The 27,644-nt window shown below is 39.3% G+C and overlaps 1 protein-coding gene across 2 annotated transcripts in view; it reads left to right on the forward strand.

Annotated features, from left to right (window-relative positions):
• Window positions 1–23,039, forward strand: part of HSDL2 (hydroxysteroid dehydrogenase like 2) — a 33,262-nt gene extending 10,223 nt beyond the window's left edge. For both annotated transcript variants that reach the window (XM_054726926.1, XM_054726925.1), the window contains exons 5-11: window positions 78–181; window positions 1,226–1,324; window positions 7,992–8,186; window positions 10,244–10,315; window positions 12,026–12,172; window positions 14,593–14,721; window positions 22,859–23,039. In XM_054726926.1, coding sequence (XP_054582901.1) covers window positions 78–181; window positions 1,226–1,324; window positions 7,992–8,186; window positions 10,244–10,315; window positions 12,026–12,172; window positions 14,593–14,721; window positions 22,859–22,971 — 859 coding nt within the window. In that variant the 3' untranslated portion in view covers window positions 22,972–23,039. The remainder of the gene's footprint in view (window positions 1–77; window positions 182–1,225; window positions 1,325–7,991; window positions 8,187–10,243; window positions 10,316–12,025; window positions 12,173–14,592; window positions 14,722–22,858) is intronic.
• The last annotated feature ends 4,605 nt before the right edge of the window (window positions 23,040–27,644 follow it).

The raw sequence follows: 27,644 nt of genomic DNA on the forward strand, positions 1-27,644 counted from the left end.
GATTAAAATAAAACTTTTAAAAGTGGGATGGTTGTTAGAAAATTATTCATTTGGCTTGTGTTTTCTTTCGCTTTCAGGTCTAAAGCATGTATTCCTCATTTGAAAAAGAGTAAAATTGCTCATATCCTCAATCTCAGCCCACCACTGAACCTAAATCCACTGTGGTTCAAACAGCACTGTGGTAGGTGGTAGGATGAGGGGATGGTTTGTTTATTTGTTTTGCATTAAATCAGTGCATCTATTATGTAATCACAATTTACATATACATTCAGCATTACATTTTCTATGCAGAATCAGTAGCATTTTGGAAAGTAGATTCTTAAACTTTTGTCTGTAATTATAGAATTTAGGTATAAAATATATTCATTAAAATGCGCAGATCTTAATGGTTCAGTTTGATGAGTTTTGACAAATGTATACACCTGTAAAGCCAACATCCAAATTAAGATATGCATTTCCATCATCCCAGAAAGCTCCCTCAAGTCCCAATGACTGTGTTTTATTGAATGTAACTTATCTATAGTAATAAAAGCATAATATGCTAATTCGACCGGATGTCCTTCCGGATGACCTTCTGGACGAAGCCGCAGAGGCGGCCGCTGTGGCAGGCGGGGGCCAAGCCCCTTGCACGAATTTTGTGCATCAGGCCTCTAGTTCTTCAATAAAGTTAGTTAAAAATATCCATGAAATACTTTACCTTCCACAGCAAACTAATGATTCAAGGTGTGTTAAATAACAAGATTTATGTGTAAGTACCTCCTTTAAAATAGTTGTATCAGAGACTTAGTCCTTATTTCACAAAGCAAACTAAAAGAAGTTCTATTTCCATTGACAAGGTTAATAAACAAGTTTGTAGCCTTTAGTTGTTATTATTTTACTACCAGTAGTTTCCCTTTAAATGAACACTTTCATGCTTTACAAAAAAAAAAAAAAAAAAACAGATTAAGAAACAGTAGTGTTACTTACTCCAATAATATTAAGGGAAATTAAAGTTTATTACTGTGTCTTTTCTTTTAATAAATTATTAGGATGGAAATATATAAAGAAGCTCTTCCCTGTTCAGATACCTCCATAAAAACTTTTTTTAAAGAGTTATGTTTTAAAAACTATGTTTTGTATTTATTATATTATTAAAGAATTCTAAAAAATGTATCAGGAAAATATAGTAATAGAAAGGAATTAATTTATTTCTTAATTAACTATTACTTCTCGTGGTTCCTTTCAGCTTATACCATTGCTAAGTATGGTATGTCTATGTGTGTGCTTGGAATGGCAGAAGAATTTAAAGGTGAAATTGCAGTCAACGCATTATGGCCTAAAACAGGTATTGTACTGAAAAAATATTTTCTTAATTCTCATTTATTGTTCTTTTTTTTAAATTACTTTATTGATTAAGGTATCACATATTTGTCATCAACCCCCCCCCCATTCCCTTCCCAAACCCCCCCACACGCAAGCCCCCTTCCCCCTGTTGTCCGTGGTCACTGGTTAGGCTCATATGCAAGCACACAAGTCCTTTGGTTGATCTATCTCCCTTGTCCCCACCCTCCCCTACCTTCCCTCTGAGGTCTGACAGTCTGATCAATGCTGTTCTTGTTCTTCAGTCTATGTTGTTCATCTTTTCCCCTAGATGAGTGAGCTCATGTGATACTAGGAATACACTTAGAGGAACCGAAAATGAGACAAGCAATAATAGTTATGCTGAGAGGCAAATGAATCAGTCTATAGTGAGTTTCTTTCTGGGCCAACAGTTCTTTTGAGTCCTGGTTTCTATGTCCAACAGTTGTTTATGTGTTCATAACAGCAATGATATTTCAGTTCTGGATTTATTGTTCTTTTAAAAAAATTATTTATTGATTTCAGAGAAAGAGAGGAAGGGGAAGAGAGAGCAAAAGAAACATTGATTTGTTGTTCCACTTAGTTATGCATTCATTAGTTGCTTCTTGTCTGTGCCCTGACTGGGGATTGAACCCATAACTTTGGTATATTGGGACAATGCTTTAACCAACTGAGCTACCCAGTTAGGACTCATTTATTGTTTTTGACACTCTTGAGATGCATCTTGGGTGAGCAGGGTGGGGTAGGAATGAGTAGATTGTAAAAGGTAACCTCAGTCTGTCTGTTGGGAAACAAGTTAAACTCTTTATTGTACATATAAGACATTTTCCAGCTTTCACTTGGACTATATGACTGACTCTTAAGTAGATCGCTATACTGGAAACATTGAACATTGGGACACTTGAAGAGTTTCATTTAAAGCCAACAGGAAGCCAGCTGTGCTTCCCTAACCTTTTCTCCATCCTCATGTTTGAGACCTTACTAAATTCTGCAGATTCTCATGCTGTTGTTTTATCCTCATACATCCCAACAAATATTTCTTTAGTTTCTTATATTCTTACTACCTTTGTCTTTTTCCACTATAAAAAACTGATTTATCTGTTACTTTCACATGAATTCTGAGCTCACAGAGTGCCTAGACCCCCTTGAGGTGACAAGAACCTACATATGGCTGGACTTTGTATGCAGCTTTAGAATTTATGGACGGCATTGTTTTATTTATTTCCATCACTCCACAAATACCTATTGGACAGTTACCATGGGGTGAACACTGTAGGGTACTGGAATACTTTTTTGGCCTTTTCACCTGGTAGATGACTAGGTCAGTAGGAATTGACTGTTAAAAGCCCATTTAATCTAGTATTTTTATGAAGTACTGTAGCCTTACAGGTACTCTTGAACTGAACTGCCACATATGGCAGTGTAAAATATACCCAGAATTCTAGTTTAGGAACAGATGAAGGATTTCTTTTCATCTTTGCTGCCCATCTGCTGTGCAGTGGGTGAAGGGATTTCCTCAGCTCCAACCAGTTGGGAGGGGTCTGATGGCCCATGGGTTGAAGCTGAGGAAACAAGGTGCTGTGGGGAAGAATTTATGGAACACAGGGGCACGTTGCTGATGTAACTTAGGAAAATAAAGCTTTCGCAGCCAGCTCTCTAGTCGCCATCTTTATTCTAAGGACTCCAAGAATCAATTGTTAAAAATTTCTTTCTTTTGTAATTTGACCAAGACTCCTTTACTTACTAGCTCATTGTGGGATCAGAATCATGTTTTATTGTTTCTTTGTATCTCTTATGTTTCTGTGTCAGACACAGTCCTTTTAAGATTTTCTAGAAAGTAATATTCTTTGCAATGGGGTATAAGGTGAGCGTGAAAAAAAGTGCTTCTACAACATTTTTCAAACTACTTGTCAAGACTCATTGGTGAATCATGAAATCTACTTAGTGAGGCATAAAATCAATTTAGTGGATTGTGAAATTGATTTAGTAAGCAGCAGCCAGAATTTTTTGTTTTGTTTTATTTCTAATGGAATAAAATAGAAAATATTAGACAGTACTGCACATAGTAAGGGTCAGTATTATTTCATAAACTTTTGTTTCCTATATAAATGTTACATATGAATAAAATATGTTAGTGAGTGTGTATGTGTATGTATTATATATTCTTAGTCATGTCAGTAAAAAGTGTTACTTATTGTGGATCACAGTCAAAGACTTTAAAAGTTTACACTTTACTGTGACTCTTCCTACTTCCTTTTCTTCTCATTCTCCTCCTCCCACATCAAACATTGCTATTACTAAAGTTAAAAGATAGTGAGATTCACGTAGTTCGTTAGAAAGGAAGGTCTCCAAGATAACAAAAGTCCTAACATAATATTTTCCCTCTTTGTACTCCTGGTATGTAACTTTCTATTCATTTATCTTCCAAACATTTTTATCTTCCAGGCACAGTGCTCTGTACTATTTACTCATTATTCATATAATTTATTAAGTGTCTTCTCTGTACAAGGTATTAGGAGGTACTAAGATGAATGTGATGCAGTCCTTACCTTCAAAAAGTTTTACTATTTATTGTGAAAGATGAAAGATTTGGTTGCCATCGCACTTTGTTCTTCCTTCCCTGCTCCCACCCTCCAAATCTTTAGTTTTTGGGGATCCAGGGGTAACAAAGTTAGAAAGGGCCTTGTCTAACTGTAAAAATTTTATATTTTATTTATCCAGCATATATTGATTGAGCATCTATTCTAGTTGCTTAACATACATTATAGGACAAAACAGACAAGAATCTGTTGGAGTTAGTAAGGAGAACGAGGCAAGGTGTTCCTGGCAGAGGGAACTCGTTCCAGGAGGGAACAAGAAAGGCTGTAGTATGGGAAAATACTGTGTTGGTGGAACTACAAGGAGTTTGATCTGGTGTCTGTGTGATAGGGTGTAGGCTTTTTATTTCCCACAGACCTTGAGCAACTGTAATGCTCAGATGGAATGTTGAGTGGGTATGAGGTGGTGGGGGAAGATGAATGAACTAGGTCCCAGGTCTTGATTGCCAAGTTTAGGAGCTTGAATTTTAATCTATATTCAGTAGAGAACCACTTTAGAATCTTAGAAGCAGGAGAGATATAATAAGCAGTGGGAAAACAGGAGCAGTGGAGTGATATGGTTGTTGATGAGGTTTAAGAAGTTTAATTTGGCATCCGAATATAGGATGGCTTGTAAGACTGGAGAGAGGAGCCAGGAAAGCTATCTAGAATACAGCATCTACACTAATAAAAGAGAAACATGCAAATTACTGTCACTCCACTACACTACCAGCCAATCAGAGTGAGTATGCAAATTAACCTGAAACCATGGCAGCAGCCCTGCTACCCCCACCCCCCACCGCTCCGGGCCTGGGGGGGTCGGAGAAGTCGGGTGCCAGCGCCTGAGGCTGGCTGCAGCCGGGAGACGAAGAAGTCCCCTGCCCCCTGATCCCAGGCCGCAGACAGCAGCAGAAGCCTCACGTCCGCCTGCCCCACGTCCGGTGGGGGGGGGGGGGGGGGGACAGAAACCAGGCCCCAGCGCCTGAGGCTGGCTGCATCCCGGGAGATGAAGAAGCTCCCTGCCCCATGATCCCAGGCCATAGCCAGCTGGAGAAGTCACCCACACTGCATCCCAGGGAAGATGGAGAAGCCTCTCGTTCGCCTGCTCCACGTCCTGGGGGAGACAGAGAAACCAGGCACCAGCACCTGCGGCTGGCTATAGCCTGGTAGATGGAGAAGCAGCCCACCCCGCAGTCCCAGGAGCCATCACTTGCGGCTACAGTCCAGGCGAAGCCACCTGCCCACCATCCCCTGTGGCTGCAGCCGGCCTGGGCACCTATGGCTGACCAGAGAGAGGGAAGCCCGGATCCCGGGTGCCTGTGGTTGGCTGGAGGAGGGAATCCTGGGTCCCGGATGGGGGGCCTAGGCAGAGGTGGTTAGGGGCAATCAAGTCAGCAGGGGAGCAGTTAGGGACAATCAGGCTGGCAGGCAGAAGAAGTTAGGGTCAATCAGGCAGGTAGGCAAGTGGTTAGGAGCCAGCAGTTCTGGATTGTGAGAGGGATGTCTGACTGCCAGTTATCCCCTGAGGGGTCCCAGATTGGAGAGGGTGCAGGCCTGGCTGAGGGACACCCTCCCCCCCATCCCCCGTGCACCAATTTCGTGCACTGGGCCACTAGTTGTTTATAATTGAGGCAATGAAAATGGATTTTAGAGTGTGTCCAAGGTGCTGGCTACTTTTTAGGTCTCTATTAAAAAAAAAAAATAGCCCTAGCCAGTTTTGCTCAGTGGATAGTGTCGGCCTGGGGACTGAAGGGTCCCAGGTTTGATTATGGTCAAGGGCACGTATCTCAGTTGCAAGCTTCTGGCCCTGGTCAGGGGCATGCAGGAGGCAACCAATCAATGTGTCTCTCTCACATCAGTGTTTCTCTCTGTCTCTCCATCTCCCTTCCACACTCTCTAAAAATCAATGGAAAAAATATCCTCGGGTGAGGATTAAAAAATATATGATTCCTCATCCTAGACTGTATAGAGTGGCTCTCTTTCTATGTCTGCTAGAAGCTGAATAATATCCCAACATTACTGCCCTTTAAGGAAAAGGAGATTTACTGCACTTAATGGAATGGATATAGCGTAACATTTATTATCAATAACCAAAGCAGTGTCCTGGTCCACTCGCTGTTTGTCCTCTCTGGCTCGGTGTGCCTTCTCTACACCAGCTGCATGAGCCCTTCTGGGTCTAGATCTTTGACCACACCAAATTCAACACATCCAGAGGAGATCAGTGAGCAGGCCTCTATTAGTTTCACAGCATGAGGATCTCAGGCCTACAATAAGGTCACTTTTAAAAATACAATTTTTTTCTTTTTATAAAATCCACTTCATAATTTCTGCTGAAATGAAGGGCGGGAGGAGAGGAGGTATGAGGGCTGCTATTCAAAATGTCTACTGCTTCTTACCTCTTGACTGGTCAGAACAACGGTGGTAGAAGAAGAAGGTCCACTTGGGATAGATTTCATGTGGGTTGGGGTGAGGAGTCTGGGAATGCAGCTACTGATCTTGGTGCTGACCACAGAGAGGAAGATAAAAGTATCACAACAGCTGCAGTCCTCTATCACCTGGACCACATTGCAGATGGACTTGGGAACTCAGCTAACTAGGGAGGCCAATGTGACAAGGTGGCAACTGGCTTCTCTGGTGCTAGAAACAAAAACTAGTTTTTTTTTTCCAAAGGACCTACTTTCCAACTTGTTCTCATGGCAGTTTTTACCATATTTCATTGATTCTGAGGTGCCCAGGCTTTTACATCTTTACATCTTTGATATTAGAATGCTCTTACAATTGATGATATATCATAGTTTAATTGGGAGGTTTTTTTTCCTTAGTGGTACACTTTGTAAGTCATATCTTTGGTTCATTGAATGCACCAAAGAATATATGTGTGTGCTTGGTAGGGGCCAGCAGGTGTTAAAGAGGTGAGATAAGCTCTTTCCCCAGAGAAGGAGGACTCAAAGGCAATGCTGATGTTTTAAACCTGATACGTACTGCATATATTTATGTGAAAGGAAATCTTCCATTGATTTTAAGACGCTTGTTACTGTCTGTTTTGAGCAAGCTGTAACCAGAAGAATCAATCTGAAGCTTTCCCAGTTTATTCCTTAATTAGATTCAAATTGTATGGTCACCTGTAGGAATCTTGTGACCCAAGGTTTATCAGCTTTCATTACAGATATTGCTTATTTTCCTTTCCAAAAATCATCACTGAATTTTATGTGGTGGATCTTATTGTTAACTTGTACTTATTAAGTGCTTATGGTGTGTTTGTCATTGTTTTAGGCATTGGGCATACAGTGATGAAAAATAAAAACAAAGTCTCCATATTCTAGTAGAGAGGAAAGAGAGACAATAGACTTAAGAAAGGAGCTCCATACTTAGAAACAACAAACTGAGGCCCAAAGATGGTAGTGGCTTGCCAAAAATAGCATAGTTGGCATAAAAATCTCACCTTACAGCTCAGTGCTCTTGCTATTATACCTTACTGGCTTCTTAACTCTCAAGAATGGTATGCAAATTTTTAAGTATTCTGGATCAGAAAAGTCTAATTGAATTTTGCTGTGAGTCTCATGATGAAGTTCTATACACTGAGTGGCCAGATTATTATGATCTCTGAACACATAGTAATCTGGCCACTCAGTGTGTGTGTGTGTGTGTGTGTGTGTGTGTGTGTGTGTGTATTAGAGGCTCGGTGCATGAATTCATGCATGGGTGGGGTCCAGCCAGCCTGGCCAGTGGGAGGGGATATGGATATGGGCGGTTGGCCGGCCGGCCTGCCTGCTGGTCGAACTCCTGGTCGAGGGGACAATTTGCATATTAGCCTTTTATTATATAGGATATACACTAAGTGGCCAGATTATTATGCGTCCAGAGATCATAATAATCTGGCCACTCAGTGTATAAGGCAGTGTTGTGTAGAGCAAGGAACATATGTTTTCTATCCAGTTAATGCCAATAAAACATTTAGCAAATGCTTCAAGCTCTCTGGACCTTATTTTCATCACCTGAGAAATTAACTGTCTTGATGTTGCTTCCATAGTCATACTGTTTGATTTGGAGTTATGGATGCGTATGTTTTCTCTACAGCCATACACACGGCTGCTATGGATATGCTGGGAGGATCCGGTATTGAAAGCCAATGTAGAAAAGTTGACATCATTGCAGATGCTGCGTATTCCATTTTAAAAAAGCCTAAAAGTTTTACTGGTAACTTTATTATTGATGAAAATATCTTAAAAGAAGAAGGAATAAAAGATTTTGATGTCTATGCAATTAAACCAGGTAATGCTTATTGTTAAATATAGTGATGCATTTACCCACATTTTCTGCAAGGAATACACATCTCTTTTGTGTGTGTGGTTTTGTGATTATAAAATTAATATGCTCTTTTAAAAGGTGTCTTCCCAATAAAGGGAAAACCCCATACCAACACATCTTAAAGAAGAAAGGAAAAATAGAAGTGAGTTAAGGGATATAGAAAGGTCATGCAAAAGGTCACATCAACTATTAACCATTTCCAAATCTTGAAACCAAATATGAAAATTATTTTTAAAGTTGGTCTTAAAATCACAGAGTAAAGATTTTATTCAAGGATACGGTAACAGAAGATATAGTAGTGGTTTTTTTCACAAAAACTTTTTAAGATTATGGGCTTTTTCTAAAAGTTTATCTCTGAGGTGCAATCTCTTAGAGTAGCTTAATGGTAAATGGTGAAGGTGAGTGAGCAGAGTCTGTCCCATGTACAAGGGTGTGATGTGAAAAGTTCTCAGCACTCCCCTTGTTCACAAATCATTCTTCCTCTCTGAAATTGCAGATGATGATCGTAATGATAATTCATTTTACTTTATGTATAAAATATAACATATACTAAATAATAGACATATTTAATGTACACTGAGTGGCCAGATTATTATGATCTCTGAACGCAAAATAATCTGGCCACTCAGTGTGTGTGTGTGTGTGTGTGTGTGTGTGTGTATTAGAGGCCCGGTTCATGAATTTGTGAATAGGTGAATGGGTGGGGTCTGGCCAGCCTGGCCAGGGGGAGGGGACATGGGCGGTTGGCCAGCCTGCCTGCTGGTTGAACTCCTGGTTGAGGGGACAATTTGCATATTAGCCTTTTATTATATAGGATATACACTGAGTGGCCAGATTATTATGCGTTCAGAGATCAATAATCTGGCCACTCAGTTTGTGTTATATTTAGCTTATTTGTGCTAAAGTATATTTTAAATATTATTCATTAGGTTGAATGTTTATATTTGTATCATCTCTGTTTCTTCAGTTTGAACTGAATCGAATTAAATAGCTCTTCACAGTTTTATAAAGCACTTTTATATACATTGTCTAGCTAATCTCATAGTAATCCTGTGAAGGAAGCAATATTGTTTAGTGAGTAAGAACATGGAGTTTGGGAAAAGACAACTCAGGTTCAGATCCCAGTTCAGCTGCACTTTAGGTGAGTCACCCACTTTCTCTGAGCTTCACTTTCCTTACTGGTAAAATATTATAATGATACCTTCCACACTGGGTTTTGGTAAGAACAAAATGCAATAATATATATAATGTTCTTGGCACAGTGCCTGGAATATGCTGCAATCACTGTATTCAGTAGTTAATATTTACAGTAGAAAAACAGGTCCAAAGAGATTATTAAGCCATTGTCTAGGAGTAACAGCTAGTAAGTGGCAGAACCTGAATCAGATCCAGGTCTTCTGGGGCCTGGTATAGTGTAATTATCACTTCAGGTATTAAAGATAAAGTGTCTTTATACACAAAATTTTAAATTTGATTTAAATTAAAAACCCTATTTTAGATTTGAGAGTGTTGAGAACTTAATATGATTAGGTACTGTGGTAAGTGTTAGGATATAACAAACCCAATGCATTCCTGACGTCCAGTTTTGTTTTGTTTTTAATCTGAGAGGGGGGAGCAGACATACAGAGACAAAGATGGGACAAGTCCTTTTTTAATGAGGAACTCACTTATCTTAGGGGGCCAGTGTAGGAAATGATTCCTAAGCACCTTGGAGGGATGTAGGCAGAAAGGTTTCATGGATAGATGAGAAGGGGGCAAAGGCTCTTGGGAGATCAGTTAAGGGCTTAATATGTGACTCTTCGGTTAGATCTTAGGGATGAAATTTGCCATAGGAAAGGAGGATAACTGGGTTAGGGGAAAGTATTTTAGCTTAGTGGTCAGGTAGTTTAACAGTTCTCATGGGGGTCTTTGCTTTGTACCATTTAAATAAAAACAGATATAATGTTTATTAAACAGGTGTTAAAATCTTAATATATTGAAGTTCTTACAGTAACCTGATTATTTTGGGGTCATTTTTTCAGGCCATCCTTTGTTACCAGATTTCTTCTTAGATGAATACCCGGATACAATTACCAAGAAAATGGAATCACATGGTAAGATACAGACCATATTTTATGTAGGAAAATAAAGATACTTACATATTTTTCCCAAAATAGAGAATTGGACATTTCTGTCTTCTGCTAGTGCTGTGTGCAGGGCTGACATGGGACCTTCTGTTACCTCCTCCGCTTACAAACTACTCTCTTCAGCATGCTGAGATGCCAAGGTTCTTCCCTTCCCCGTCTTTATCAGTCGTGTTTTGGGTGGCGTGTTCTCCCCAGGATGAACCACCACTAGGACTCGCCTTCTGTCTGCTTCTCTGGTATTTGGGAGCTGTGAAATTGGATTGAATATAGGGGCACCCTGGCCGGTGTGGCTCAGTTGGTTGGAGCGTAGTCTCATAGTCCAAAAGGTGGTGTGTTTGATTCCTGGTCAGGGCACATCTCCAGGTTTCAGGTTCCATCCCCAGTTGAGGCGTGTGTGGGAGGCGACCAATAGATGTTTCTCTCTCTCTCTCTCACTCTTTCTTTCCCTCTCAAACTCAATAAGTAAATTTTAAAAATTGAAAAAAAAGATAGCTACTTTAAAAAGAAGAAATGTGGGGATTTCTTGAAATCAGTATCATAAAACAGACGGATAGATTTTAGTCTAAGATCAGAGTCTGATCCAGTGGTTTAACCTTTTGCACTCGGATGTCGTGTGTGACTCGACAGGGTTAGCATCGGTAGCAGGAATCAAGAAAAAAGAAGCGAGTGCAAAGGGTTAAAGATGTGAGAACCTTTCTTCTTTGTTCAGATAAGCAGAGCTATTCTTCCATTGAGATCTTTTATGCGGTGTGAAGCACAGACAGTCCTGTGTTTCTGAGGCTGACTTCATCTACCTTAGAGTTATTGATCTTTTTTCCTAGATCCTGACAGTAAAAGGTGTGTCAGTCTAGGATGTTTAGTATTTGTCTTTTTTTTTGGTACATTTAAAAAAATTATATATATATATATATATAATTTCAGAGAGGAAGGGAGAGGGAGAGAGAGATAGAAACAGCAGTGATGAAAGAGAATCATCAATCGACTGCCTCCTGCACGATCTGGGATGGAGCCTGCAAAACCTGGGCATATGCCCTAACCAGAATCCTAACTGTGACCCGCTGGTTCATAGGTTGATGCTCAACCACTGAGCTGCCGCAGCCTAGCTTGTACATTTTTATATTTATTTAGTGTGAAGTTAGGAGAAGCTATCTTGGGGCTGCTAGCTGTGTTTTTGTTTTTTTAAGTAATTGAGATGCTCTAAATGTATCTTGCCATTAAAGTTTACATAGTTGTCGTCTACTGACTCTACTGACTATGATCTCCAATTCAGCTCCACCAAGTACACAGCTGATATCTCCATCTTTCTGACTCTGGTGTGTTCTTTTTTCATTTGGTTTTAGAATTCAGAGTGGGTAATAAAGGAGTGATTAATTAATATCCCCTAAAATTCCAATAGTTTGTTTAGGTCCATTGATTATAAGCACTGTATACTTTAGTAGTGGTTTGCTTTTATTAAATCTAACATGAGAATCAGCCTTTTACTTGGAGAGTAAAAATTGATGTGTTTGGCTGTTATTTCATTAGTTTGATTTATGCTTTCAGATGCCATTGAATATATTTAAGGTCACTTTGGTCAAACAGGTATAATTGGTAGCAAGTTTATTCTGTTAATTAATTTTGTGTGTGGCCTTATATTGCCTAGCCTTTAAAGCCATTTTCATCAACAATATTTTGCAGGTGCTGGTACAAAGTTGAAAGAAGAGCTGCAGCCACCATCAAAACCACCTTCTGGAGCTGTGAAAGAAACATTCAGAATTGTTAAGGCCTCTCTCAGTGATGACCTTGTTAAAGCCACTCAGGCAGTTTATCAGTTTGAACTCTCGGGTAAGGATTACAGCTGGTTATCTGAGTGTTTCAGGAAACAAAGGAGGCTATTTCCCTTGGACAGAAATCAGCCTCCAGGAATCACCTATCTAGTTGACTGTATGGAGAACCCTTACCCTAGAATGTAGCCATTTCAGAATAACCAATAGCTACTGATATGTACTTTTAAGTTAATATCAGTGTATATGGACATATATAAAATAAAATTTTGTTACAAATACTTTCACTGTTAAGTAATTGAGAGGAATCCTACTTAGAAGGACATGCGATATAATATTTATCATCAAGACGGGTGATATAATATAATAATTTATCATCCACCGTGGGCACTTGCCATTTTTATTTTTGAGATGATTCAAGTCAGTCTGAATGTAGTCAGCTTTTTAAAACCTCTCAATATTTTTCTTCTCAATATAGTACTAACATGTTAATGAAAGTTTTAAGAATAGCTACTTCATTCCTACTGTATGGAAACTTTGACATTATCAGTTCTTTTATTTTTTTCTCCTCTATTTTATCTTAATTCATCTGTACCTTCCTGTTTTTACTTGCTTTTCTTTGTTTTTGTTTTTTGAAATATATTTCTATTGATTTCAGAAAGGGAGGGAGAAGGAGAGAGAGATAGAAACATCAACGATGAGAGAGAATCATTGACTGATTGAGCCCGCAACCCGGGGCATGTGCCCTGACTGGGAATTGAACCGTGACCTACTGGTTCATAGGTCGACATTCAACCACTGAGCCACAATGGCCGAGCTTTCCTTCTTTTTCTGTCCTTAGAATCCACGTACATTGATTCAATCACTCTCTTGCCTATATCCTAAACTTCTGGATCTTCTGTGCTTATGTCACAATCTGCCAAAAACCTAGTCTTGACTAAATCAAACTATCTGGCTGCCCCACAGTTGCATCTAGACTGCTAAATCTGCTGGAGAAACAAAAAATAAAAATAAAAAATCACACCACCCAGTGGATCTGTATCAGTAGAAATTCATCATCGTCCCTCCTCTACTGGGGTCTAAGCAGCACCTCAGAATTCTGTGTTTCTGTGATAGCTTACTACCTCATTTTCCAGTGACTATTTTAACCTCAGTGTTCCTCAAATCTTCCATCTCTCCCTTCACCACTTCACTGCTAGTTTCAGTGGATAACCCCATCTCCTCTTTTACAGAGATAATATAAGCCTACAGATAAATTGCTTTAGCTTCCTTTCATCTGATATTAAATTAACCATTATAGGCATCATCCTCTCTTCTCCTCCCAAAAGAATAGAGCTCAACTCCAGATCAGTGCATCTCAAGCTTTAAAATTTATGCTAATTACCTTGGTTTCAGGCTAAAATGCAGAATTTGATTCAGTAGGCAGGTCTGAGGTGGGATCTGAATTCTGCATTTCTGGTAGTTGATGACAGTATTCAGTCCATGGATCCCACTTTGAGTAGCAAAGATCTAGATTCCGTTTCCTCTGGCTTCCTCAGGGACTTTGTGCTATTAATTGTGCCCTCTCTTCCACCTATTCCTTCCCAAATGTATTTTAACGTTCTCAGTCTGTTCAATAATTTTAAACAAACACAATAAGTAAAACTTGTTTTCATCTGTGATTCACTCTGCTGTGGTATCATTTTTCTTCATTCCCTGAATTTGTTTTCGCCAAGGTCCTTGGTGGCTTTTGTGTCACCAGTGGGCATTTGTCATTCTTACCTTGTTACAACTCTGGAGTATTTGATGGTGTTGACCAAGGTTTCCTTCTGGAAATCCTCCCTTTTCTTGGCTTCTTTGACAAGAGCTTTCCTTCTCTATCTGTAATCATGCCCTCTCAGTATCCTGTGTCAGATGCTTCTCCTTTGTCCTTTAAGGATGTTCTTCAGATCACTGTCTTAGCACTCCACAGACTTTCACTAGGAAACTCCAACCACTCACAAGACTTCAATGACCATATGAACAGATTACTTATATATCTCTATTTCCAATCTAGTAAGACTTCATTTGACATATTCACTTGGCTAGCACAAAGATGCCTCAGTTTGAAAATGTCCAAAGCAACTCACCATTCCCAATTCCAATATCCACTCTCTTTCTATCTTCTGATCTTACTATTTTTTTTAATTATTTTTTTTTAGTTTCTTATCTAGCTAGTTCTTATTAACTTTAAAATCTCAGTTTTAGTTGGGATTTCCTGGCTCCACATCACCATCCAATTCCTCTTTTGTAAGAACTAGCTTATGCAGAGTCTTCAAAGCCTAGCCTAGTGCCAGGTACAAAGTAAGTATTTAATAAATATTTGCTGAAAATGATAGAGTCCTTGGGATTTTAGCCTGGGAAACAGCAGTATATAAGATTATTGTAATTGTAATGGTTATTATGTTGAAGAAGAACAGGGCTTTTTTGGCATTTATTTCTATATCTTTACCTTCAATGTAGGTGAAGATGGTGGAACATGGTTTCTTGATCTTAAAAACAAGGGTGGGAATGCCGGATATGGAGAGCCATCTGACCAGGCAGATGTGGTGATGAATATGTCTACTGATGATTTTGTAAAAATGTTTTCAGGTGAGTTTTCAATTTCCTCAATTTATCAATAAGTTCATCAATAAATCAACAAACAACAAGTACATTGTTAGTGGGATTGCAGATTGGTGCAGCCACTATGGAAAACAGTACAGAGGTTCCTAAAAAAATTAAAAATAGAACTACCTATGACCTAGCAATTTTATTTCTGGGTATTTATCAGAAGAAATCCAAACACACATTTGAAAAGATATATGCACCCCTATGATCATTGCGGCATTATTTACAATAATCAAGATATAAAAGCAACCTGAGTGTCCATCACGAGTAGATAAAGAAGATATGTTACATATATATGATGGAATATTACTTGGCCAGAAGGAATGAAATTTTAACATTTGCAACAACATGGATGGAACTAGAGTATTATGCTAAGTCAGTGGTCGGCAAACTCATTAGTCAACAGAGCCAAATATCAACAGTACAACTATTGAAATTTCTTTTGAGAGCCAAATTTTTTAAACTTAAGCTTCTTCTAATGCCACTTCTTCAAAATAAACTCACCCAGACCGTGGTATTTTGTGGAAGAGCCACACTCTAGGGGCCAAAGAGCTGCATGTGGCTCGTGAGCCGCAGTTTGCCGACTACTGTGCTAAGTGAAATAAGTCAGAGAAAGACAAATACTGTATTATTTCACTTATATGTGGGATCTAAGGAACAAAATAAATGAACAAACAAAACAGAAACCGACTCATAGATACAGAGAAAAAAACTGTTGGTTGCCAGACTGGGGTGGGTGAAAAAGGCGGAGGGATTAAGAAATACAAATTGCATAGTTACAAAATAGTCATGGGGGTGTAAAACACAGCATAGGGAAGATAATAATATTGTAATAACTATGTATGGTTCCAGGTGGGTACTAGACTTATTGAGGGGACCACTTCATCTTATATAATAAAAGCCTAATATGCTAAGTGTCTGGTCAACTGGTAGGCCGTTCAACCAATCAAAGCATAATATGCTAATGATATGCTAAGGCTGCTCAACCACTCGCTATAACGTGCACTGACCACCAGGGGGCAGACAGTTGACTGGTCGACCAGTCGCTATGACATGCACTGACCACCAGGGGGCAGACACTCCAACTGGTAGGTTAGCTTACTGCTGGGGTCTGCATCCCTCCCCAGCCCCAATCGTGCACCGGTGGGGTCCCTCGGCCTGGCTTACGCCCTCTCGCAATCCGGGACCCCTCAGGGGATGTTGGAGAGCTGGTTTCGGCCCTATCCCACAGGCCAGGCCGAGGGACCCCACTGGTGCTCGAATTCGTGCACCAGGCCTCTAATAAATTATATAAGTATCTAACTACTATGCTGTATATTTGAAACTAATATAAAATAATATTGAAGGTCAGCTGTAATATAAAAACAAAAAAGAGCACATCTTGGGAAATAATTACTGTTACTTCTACTGCCCCAGGACTCAGCTGCAGTTTGTTTGTTTGTTTGTTTGTTTTGTTTTGTTTATTTATTTATTTATTAAATATATTTTTATTGATTTCAGAGAGGAAGGGAGAGGGAGAGAGAGATAGAAACATCAATGATCAGAGAGAATCATTGATTGGCTGCCTCCTACATGCCCCACACTGGGGATTAAGCCCACAACCTGAGCATGTGCCCCGACCGGGAATCGAACCAGGAATTCCTAGTTCATAGGTCAACACTCAACCACTGAGCCACACCGGGTGGGCTGCAGCTTATTTATTGAAAATAAAGTCATGCCTCAATCTTGCCAGATATTAATGTAGAAAATAGCCACCATCTCCTGTGACCCAGGGACCCTGCTTTCTGTGGCATCCCTAACCAGGAAAACCTTTTGCGTAATTTTCTGTTCTGCCCATGTGCCAGAAACATTTTTAGGGTAATTTTTTAATTTTTTTCTACTCTTAGAACACTACTCCAAATGGTAAGTTCATTTATTTCTGTATTTATTAGAAGCAGCATTAACATTATAACAGTCTAATCTAAAGATTCTTTCATTTAATAAATTATTATTCATCCTTCTGTTTTAATCTTCATAAATTAAAGATCATAGTGTATTCTGTATCCTGTAGGTCTTGCCTTCCAATTCTAATCCAGGATGCTCCATACACTGAGCCAAACTGTCTAGGGCTCTTTTCACTTTTTTGATGCTATATTTTGAAACACAAAAGTTTTTCATTATGATGAAGACCACTTTATCTGTTTTTTTTCCTTTGATACTTGTGCTTCTGCTATCAGATCTAAGAATCCTTTATCAAATCCAAGTTTTGATAATTTACCCTTATGTTTCCACCTACGAATATTTAACTTTAGCTCTTATAATTAGCCTTTGACCCATTTTGAGTTAATTTTGTATATGGTGTAAGGTAGGAAGGAGTCCACCTTCATTTGTTTGCATTGAATGGTGTTGGCAACTGTGTTAAAGAGCACTTGACCATAGGTGTATGGGTTTAATTAAACCCATATATATAGGTATAGTTAAACATAAAATTACCATAGGATCCAGCATTTCCACTCCTAGATATATACTCAGAAGAAATGAAAACAGATACTCAAACAAATACACGTATACACATGTTCATAGCAGCATTGCACAGTAGCCAAAAGGTGAAAAGAACTCACGTGCCCATCAACAGATGAATGGATAAATGACTTATTATATATAAATGAATTATTATATAAAACTAGAGGCCTAGTGCACGGATTTGTGCACTGGTGAGGTCCCTCAGCCTTGCCTGCGCCCTCTCACAATCTGGGACCCCTTGGGGGATGTTGGACTGCTGGTTTCGGCCCGATCCCCAGCCTGGCCTAAGGGGATTGGCCAAAACTGGCAGTCCGATATCCCCTGAGGGATGTAGTAGTGTGCAAAGTGGTCGAGGAGGAGCTGGAGCCCAGGCCGGATGCAGTGCCACTCCAGCTCATCCTGGCCCCACTGCGCCTGCTGCTGCTGCTGTCAGCCACTCAGTAGCGCTGCTGCAGAGGTAGGAGAGGCTTGCGCCACCACAGCTGCACTCGCCAGCCATGAGCCTGGCATCTGGCAACCGTTGGTCAGCTGAGCAGCGCTCCCTCTGTGGAAGCGCACTGACCACCAAGGGGCAGCTCCTGCATTGAGCATCTGCCCCCTGGTGGTCAGTGCTCATCATAGCGACCAGTCAACCGGTTGTTCGGTCATTCGGTTTTTCGGTCACTTAGGCTTTTATATATATAGATGAAATATTCAGCCATAAAAATAAATGAAGTACTGTTTCATGGTACAATTTAGGTGAACCTTAAAAACATGTTAAGTGAAAGAAGCCAGACACAAAAGATCATATATTGTATGAATCCATTTATATGAAAAATTAGAATATATAAATCCATAGAAAGCTGATTGGTGGTTGCCAGGGCCTAGAGGGAGGGGGAACTGTTAATGCATAAAGGGTACAGGGTTTCCTTTTGGAGTAATAAAGTGCTTGGGGACTAGATAGAGGTGGTGGTGACACAACATTGTAGCTATACTTAAATGATACTGAATTGTTCATTTTAAAATGGTTAATTTTATAAAAAATAAGTAAAATGGTTAATTTTATGTCATGCAAATATCACCTCAATTTTAAAAGTGGTTTTGGCCTTTTCCCCTTCCACTCCTGAGAGGTAATTTGTCTTCAGGTCTTTTTGGTATTCCTTTCTATATGTAACTACATTTTTCAATGTTTTCATATTTCTCAATGTTATATTTATAGTATTCTCTAATCTAAAGACTGATAGGTAAGATTTAAATTATTTTATAGTACCTTGATTCTGCTTCACCTCCCTCTTATCCTCCCAATTTAATTATTTTATAATTTTTGCTTAAATTAATACTCTGTTTAAATAATGATAATTCTGGCATAGTTTGCTGCTGAGTCAAATAGTATATTATTATTATGTTTCCCCATAAGAAAGAACTTATATTTTTCCTGGACATAAATAATTGTCCTATTTTTCCCCCATTAAAATACTGATAAAGAAACTAAGCAAAATTCTCCTATACTTTTCTTATAACCTCTTGATAGAATTTCTACTCTGCCAAATATGTCAAATTACCTGTCAGTCTACTTTTTTTCCTGGATCCCTTTGTCTTCTTGTTAAATTCTGAACAGGTAACTCATTATAATAGCCTGCTACACAGCTGTGATCCTATAAATTTCTTTAACTCTCTCCTGCATTAAATCTCCTATTTCTGTATCCCATGCCTTCTCTCTTGGTTTGCATCCTCATTTTGGTGGCACAGATTCTCCAATAGCTTCATGAGAAAGGATACAAAAGAGTAATTTTAGTAAATGTCTAAAACTACTTGTATTCTACCAATTCATTATTTGGCTGGGTAGAGATTTCTGGGTTGAAATTAACTTTCTCTCAGAATTTTGAAAGCATTGCTTCATCTGATTAGATTACCATTGAGAATTTGATACTATTCTTCTTTTTAATCTTTTATTTCTACTCCTCCCTTTCTGAAAGCTTCAGAATCAAAATGATCTCTTTCTCTGTAGTGTTCTGAAATGTCACAATTATATAAGATGGTGTGGTCTTTTTTTCTTTCATTTTCCTGGGTATTTTATGTGCCTCTTGGGAATGTATCTTAACGTTATTTCTTTGATAGTTCTCTTGGCTTTCTCAGTTCTCACATTTTTGAGAAAACATTAGCTCTCTGATTTAATCACCTTATTTTTAAGAGATTGGTTCACCTTATTCTTTTGTTTTGTTTTGTTTTGCTAATCTTCACCTGGGGATATTTTTCCATTGGTTTTTAGGGAGAGTAGAAGAGAGAGGGAAAGACAGGGAGAAACATCGATGTAAGAGAAACACATCAATTGGTTGCCTCCACAGGAGCCCTAACCAGGGCCCAGGCCGGGGAGGATCCTGCAACCAAGGTAAGTGCCTTTGACCGGAATTGAACCTAGGTCCCTTTGGTCCACTCTTATCCACTGAGCCAAACCAGCCAGGGTCTTATTCTTTTTTTTTTTAATTGTATTTTTTTCTTTCTTTATTTTTTCTTCGATTACTTCTTTTTAATAGTAAGGAGAGACTTTATTTGAAAAGATTATTGGGGCGAGGGCCAGAGAGAGGCTTTTCCAATAGTGGGTCTTGAGACTGTTATAATAGAAAGACAAACATTAGTGTTTGTAAGTTCTGTGACCAGAGATGTGCAAGTGTCTCCTTTCTATTGTATTTTTAAAAATATATATTTTATTGATTTTGAGAGAGAGAGAGAGAGAGAGAGAGAGCAACATCAGTTGGCTGCCTCCTGCATGCCCCCTACCAGGGTTTGAGCCCACAACCCGGGCCTGTGCCCTGACCTAGAATGGAATGGGCAGCTTTCAATGCACAGGATAATGCCCAATCAATGGAGCCACATCAGCAGGGCTGTATTTTAATATTGCCTATCAAATTTTTAATTTCTAAGAGCTCACTCTTGTTTTTTCTTTCTTCTCTTACTTCCCCCTTCTTCCTCTTCACTCTATCCAACTCCATTCCTCTTTTTCTTTAGCTTCTCTCCGTTCCTCTCTTTCCTCTCCCTCCCCCACCCCTTTTCATCCTGTCCTTTTCTTCTCCCTCTTTCCTATGCTTCTCCTCTTCCCCCTTTCTCTTCCAGCTCCTGTTCTTGCTACACTGGTGTTATATCTTCTCTTGTCAATGAGGACATGAATTATAGAATTTACTTGTTTCTTATTCATTTACTTTTTTTCAGTTTTCTTCTGTGCTATATTCTCTGTTTCCTCCAAATTGCTGTTATTTGTTTTTTGTTTTGGGATATTTTTTTTTTTTTGTCTCCTTTTGATGTCCATTCATCTTTATGGGCAAAGCTCTATAGAGCTGATTGGAACCTCTGTATGTATGAGTAGACTGGTGGGCTTGTGGACTGGTGGCTTTCACTGTAGAGTGACAAGAGCAGGGAGCCAGTTTGTGGCTGAAGGGTATCCGAATATTAGTGTTTGTAAATTCTTGGAGGGGTTGTTCTGTTCCTTCAAAGAATAAAGATCTTCCAGTATCTTCCATGTATATTAAAAATTACCCCTTAATCTATTATTTGTGAATGTAGGTATTTTTAGCATCACATTTCCTTGGACTAGTGCACAGCTCAGTTTATTCATTAAAATGAAAGAATTAGACTTGATCCTTTCTATCCATAACCAATCTATAAATGCTTTGCTACAACTCCTATATAGAATAATTTAAAGGTATCTAGTAACTCAATATGTATACAATATTAACCCACACATTTTTTCTACAAGTAGCCTGTACATGGCCCAGTGATAGCTGACTTATGCACCAGATACATATTGTGCCCTCTAGAGATATGACCTACATATAAATTGGCATAATATAGCCCAGAAACTATAAATGAGAATAAGTCACATAGGACTTTGAATTGCAGTATCATCCTATAAAAATAAAAGAGTAATATGTAAATTAGCCATCACTCCGCGACAAAATGGCAGCGCCCATAGCAGACGCTGGCAGCATCGCCCCAGCAACGGGAGCCCAGCATCTGCTCCTAGGCCGCGGAGGGAGGGGAGGGGTCTCTGGCCAGAGGACTGGGAGCAGGACACTGAGCTTGCGTAGCCAGCGGCGGTGCGAGCTCAGCATCTGAGCAATGGCTGTGCGGCGGGAGGGAAGGGGCCTGTGGGGCCGTGAGCCCAGCGTCTGTGCCCTGGCCTGCCATGCTGCAGGAAGGAAGAGGCCTGTGGGGCCGTGAGCTCAGTGTTCGCGCCCCGGCCGGCTGTGCGGCAGGAGGAAAGGAGCCTCTGGGGCCATGAGCCCAGAGTCCGTGCCACGGCTGTGCGGCTGGAGGGAAGAGGCCTCTGGGGCCGCACGCCCAGAGTCCACGCCCCGGCCTGCCTTGCGGTGGGAGGAAGAGGCCTGTGGGGCCCCGAGCTCAGCGTCCCCGTGGCAGGGGAGGAACCAGAAAAATGGATCTTTCCAGTTCCTGATGCTGACAGAGCCCTATGGGTGCCGATGTCCTCCACCTGCAGCCCCAAGTCGCAGCCCAGCAGCCCCAGTCGCAGACTGGAAGCCCCCTGCCAGCAGTCCAGATGGGACCAGAATTGCGCCACGGCGGGGGGGAGGGGGGTGTCCGGCAGGCACGCTACAGACATCAAATCACTGCTGCCGAGGCTGCCCCCCCCACACACACACACACGCAAGTAGTATGATCCAAGGGGGCGACTCCTAAGGCAAGGCTCCCATGGCAGCTGATGCACACCATGCCAGGCGAGGAAGCCAGACCTGAAAGCCCAAGCACCCGAGTACTTGAGCTGCAGGGCTTTGTGGGCTGGGGTCCTGAGGAGGCCCCAGGACAAGCATCTTCCCAGAGGCTGTGTTGAAGGAGGGGAGGAACCTCTGGCTAGAGGCCAGGTGAGGGATGCTGGCATCTTTGCAGGCCAAGACCAGGCTGAGGGACCACCCCCCACCCCGCACCCCCGTGCACGAATTTCGTACACCAGGCCTCTAGTCATATATAAGCAGTGTGATGTACAGAAAGTCCAAATCCTCTCTCAGCCTCAGTTTCCTCATGAATTCCTCTGTGTCAGACTCTATACTAGCATGCAATGAGAGTCGCAAATAAAAACAAAGTTTCCTCCCTTGGTGAGCTTCTGTTTATTATATGTTGTTATTGGCTATAATTATGTTTTAAAGCTCACACTTTATATCCTGGCACATCTGTAGTTAAAATCATGCTAACATACACTTGTGGCCATACCTATACTTTTATTGATCATTTCTTAAGAATATTATATGCATTTAGATTTTTTTTTTTAAAGTCCCAAAATAATAGATTGGAACATAAAATAGGTAATATTTGTTTGCCTCAATTCATTTGCGGGCCATATATCCTTGAGAGTACTGTTAACAAGTTTATAAATGTTGCATCTTCAGCTTTTTGCTATAATCTTTTACTGATTGTTGTCTTTCATTATCTCATATTATAAGATATTGTTAACATCTAACTCTATGGATTGGGATTCCCAGGATACCGATTTTAAAAATGCTGTAATAGAAATTTCTGTTTCACAGACTTATAGAACTCCAGAATATTCTTTTCATAATGCATGTTCTTGAAGCAGTATTTCCTAAGGGTACTAATGGATGCTTTTCCCTTTCTCAATTTCTTGTTTTAGGGAAACTGAAACCAACAATGGCCTTCATGTCAGGAAAATTGAAGATTAAAGGAAACATGGCACTAGCAATCAAATTGGAGAAGCTAATGAGTCAGATGCAAGCCAAGCTGTGAAGGAGAAGAAAAAAATATGTCGATGTCTAAGTTCAGAAAAGTAAACGGGCTCAATAGTTAAAATCTAATGTTTGTTTTCTTCCCTATTGTATTATAAGGATATGCGTGTCTGTCCTGGAAGAAATATAATTTCTGTATCTATAAGACTTGAAATTATAATTAAAACAGTTAGCAAAAACATAAGCTTCATTAAGTAAATTCTAAGACATTCTTTTTTTATATTTTCTAAGTTTGCCCTCTAAGCTATAAACCATTTACCATCTTCTTTTAGGAAAAGTATTATGAGCAACCAATCAAGGTCAAGCAGTAAAGTAACATTAGCTCTTTTCAAAGCTTTTTCCCATGGAAAATATGGTCAGTCAATTCTAAAATTTTTAATTGGGGGTTGTATACCAATGAAAATCATAATGATATTTTAGATTTTTATATGCTTACTTTAAGGAAGATAGTCTATAATACATTTTCACAGGAATCACATAATAAACTACTTAATAAATATTATTTTGAAGACTAATGAAACAAAAATGGAGTTTTTCACTTTGTTACCTAACTTTCCAGGTATAAGTCATCTATAGGAAAATAATACTAATGTCTAATGTAATTCAACTACTATATATCCTATTTTAAATTATGTAAAAGTGAGCTAAAATAAAATAATTTCTCCCCAGCAGTATGCACTTGGTAACAATGTTCTGAAATGAGAACATTAGCCGAAACCGGTTTGGCTCAGTGGATAGAGCGTCGGCCTGCGGACTCAAGGGTCCCAGGTTCGATTTCGGTCAAGGGCATGTACCTTGGTTGCGGGCACATCCCCAGTAGCAGGTGTGCAAGAGGCAGCTGATCGATGTTTCTAACTCTCTATCCCTCTCTCTTCCTCTCTGTAAAAAATCAATAAAATATATTAAAAAAAAAGAAAAAGAAATGAGAACATTAGAATAGATGGTTGTTACAGGCTTAAATGTCTGCCCCCAAAATCTTTATGTTGAGGTACTAACTTCTAGTATCTCAGCATATGACTGTTTTTTGAGATAACACCTTTCAAAGGTGATTAAATAGAAATTAGGCTTTTAGGGTGGGTCCTAAACCAATCTGACTGATGTCCTTATAAGAGGGGAAATTTGGGCACAAAAGAGAGACCAGGGATGCACACAGAGAGGAAAGACCACGTGAGAACATAGCGACAAGGTGGTCATCTGCAAGTCAAGGAGAGAGGCCTCAGAAGAAACCAAATCTACTGACACCTTAATCTTAGACTTCTCCAGAACTGTAAGAAATTTTTGTTGGGTTAGCCACCCAGTCTGTGGTATTTTATCCTGGCAGCCCTAGCAAACTAATACAATAGTTGGTTTGTCTTTTTTTTTTTTTTTTAAGCTAAACTTTAAAAAAGCCCTTACCTTTCATTTTAATCAGTTAAAAATACTTGCTGAGTGTAATACTTTTACTTTCTCATATTCATCATTGTGCTATTAAGCAACTAATTCTGACATCTCATATAGAATCATAATGGTAAGGGATTTAATGTGTATTTTATAAATGAGGAAACAGGATCAGAAATGGGAAAGGACTGGCCCAACGCCAAAATTAACAAGCCCTATCCAACAAAAACTTCCAGTGCATTGGCCTTGAATAGAACTTGAAGGCTCCCCCTCCCCCTCCATGAAGCCCAGATGGATTGACTTTGAGTAGTAGCCTTACAACACCATTGACAGCTCCCAGTCATATCTAGCCACATGAGGATCCTGATCATGTGATGTTGCCAACTGACCCGTTTTCTAAAGACTTCTCCCCTTTCTCTGCATTCTCCAAATGGTCTCAAAGCTTTGGGAAATAAAAAGTAGAAAATATTTTTTTTATAAAAGTAAAATATTGTGAGGTAAAACGTCTGGGTTCTGGTCGCTAAAACACATGAACTTGGGAAAAAAATCTTTCCACAGGACCCTAGTTTTCACCTTAGTAATTGAGGGAGTTGGATGAGGGTCATCTGTAGCCCCTTTGTGCTCATTATTAGGAAGTACTAATCAATCTGCGCTATTCTATCAGAAGTCAAGGTAGTGACACCTACATTCCTGAAGCCTTCCCTCTTGTTACATCCCTCAACTGACTTAATGAGTTCATATGTAGTCATTCCCCTTATTTGGATCTGTCCATTAACTATGTTGAAGTTGTAGATCCTTCCAGAAGCTTTGAATGGCTAGTTTGTGTGTTGTCCAATAGCTAATTGAGCCCTGTTTCTGAAACAATGGTATGGAGGGATCGCTGGCTGGTGTAGCTCAGTTGGTTGAGCATCATCCCATGAACCAAAAGGTCATCGGTTCAATTCCTGGTCAGGGCACATACCCGGGTTGTGGGGCCCATCCCTAGTAGGGGGTGTGTAGGAGGCAGCTGATCAATGTTTCTCTCTCACATTAATGTTTCTTTCCCTCTCCCTCTCTAAAATCAATAAAAATATTTTTTAAATATATAATAATAATAAAGAATGGTATGGAGGGAAATCATGATTTCCCTCCATACCATTTTTTTATTATTTAGACATTATTTTCAGGGTAGTTTGTTGCTAGTAATCCTGTATTTCAACAAATCCTCTTATATAATACCATGTAATCCCCTTAAGTAGAAGGGAAAAAAAGTATTCCCCTTTAAGTTTTTTAAAAAAATATATATTTTATTGATTTTTTACAGAGAGGAAGGGAGAGGGACAGAGAGTTAGAAACATCAATGAGAGAGAAACAGCCATTAGCTGCCTCCTGCATGCCCCCCACCGGGGATGTGTCCGCAACCAAGGTACATGCCCTTGACCAGAATCCAACCCGGGACCCTTCAGTCCGCAGGCCGATGCTCTATCCACTGAGCCAAACTGGCTAGGACCCTACTTAGGTTCTTAGACTAACAAAAGATAAACAAGAGAAAAACACATAGAATTTATTAACATATGAATTGCATACACACACACACACACACACACACACACACACACACACACGGGTGCATCCAGACATGAGTCAAAGGGATGATTAGAACTTGAGCTTACATATCATCTTAACAAAATAAAATTTTAAAAATAAATATTTAGAGAAGTAACACAAAGAAAAAGGACTTTGAGTTTCTAATGTGGCAAATTGTGTGAAGGAAAATATATACACTGTATAGTAATAGCATGTTCAGTTTTGTAAGAAATTGCCAAACTGTCCTCCAAAGCGGCTGTACCATTTTGCATTCCCACCACCAATGAATGAGTGTTCCTGTTATTCCACATCCTTGTCAGCATTTGGCATTGTCAGTGTTGTGGATTTTGGCCACCTTAACAGGTGTGTAGTGGTATCTCGTTTTAATTTGTAATTTCCTAATGACATAAGATGTTGAACATCTTTTCATATGATTACTTGCCTTTCCATATTCTTTGGTGAAGTATCTGTTCAGGTATTTGGCCCATTTTTAAAAATCAGGTTGATTTTGTTGTGTTTTAAAAGTTCTTTGTATATTTTGTAAAACAGTCGTTTGTCAGATATACATATATATCTTTTGCAAATATTTATCTCCTAGTCCATGACTTGTTTTCTCATTCTTTTGACATTGTCTTTTGCAGAGCAGAAGTTTTTCACTGTAATTATGTTCAGCTTATCAATCATTTCTTTCATGAATCATGCCTTGTTTTGTATCTAAAAAGTCATTGCCATACCCAAGGTCATCTAGCTTTTATCTTATCTTATTTTGTAGGCGTTTTATAGTTTTTCATTTTACATTTAGATCTGTGACCCATTTTGAGTAAATTAATTCTTGTGAAAGGAGTCAAGTCTTTGCTTAGATTCTTTTTTTTTTAAATGTAGTTACCTAGTTTTCCAGTATCATCTGTTGAAAAGACTATATCTTTGTTCCTTTTTCAAAGATCAGTTGACTATATCAGTCTACTTCTGGGCTCTCTCGTCTGTCTCATTGATCTGTTGTTTATTCGTTCACCAATATCACATTAATTGGTTAGTATAGCTTTATAGTAAGTCTTGAAGTCAGGCAGTGTCAGTCCTCCAACTTTGTTCTTTTCCTTCAATATTGAGTTAGCTATTTTGGGTCTTTTGCCTCTTCATATAAACTTTAGAATCATTTTGTTGATCCACACAAAATAACTTGCTTAGATTTTTATTGGCATTGTACTGAATCTGTATAACAGTTTGGGACAAATAGATGTCTTGACAATATTGAGTCTTCATATCCATTAACGTGAAATATCTCTTCATTTATTAAGTTGTTCTTTGATCTTTCATTTGAGCTTCGTAGGTTTCTTTTGTATAGAACATGTACATATTTTGTTAGACTTGTATTTAAGTATTTCATTTTTTGGCTGATACTGTAAATGGTAATGTGTCCTAAATTTCAAATTTCACTTGTTCATTGCTGGTATATAGGAAAGTGATTGACTTTTGTATATTAACCCTTTGCACTCGCTTGCTTTTTTCTCGATTCCTGCTACTGATGCTAACCGTGTCGAGTCACACTTGACATCCGAGTGCAAAAGGTTAACCTTGTATCCTACCACTTTGCTATAATCACTTATTAGTTCCAGGAGGATTTTTTGTCAATTGTTTCAGATTTTCTACAGAGACAATTATGTCATCTATGAACACAGTTTTATTTTTTCCTTCCCAATCTTTATAACTTTTATTTCCTTTTCTTGTGTTATT

This window comes from Eptesicus fuscus, chromosome 15 (genome assembly GCF_027574615.1).
Source record: "Eptesicus fuscus isolate TK198812 chromosome 15, DD_ASM_mEF_20220401, whole genome shotgun sequence".
Lineage (NCBI taxonomy): Eukaryota > Metazoa > Chordata > Mammalia > Chiroptera > Vespertilionidae > Eptesicus > Eptesicus fuscus.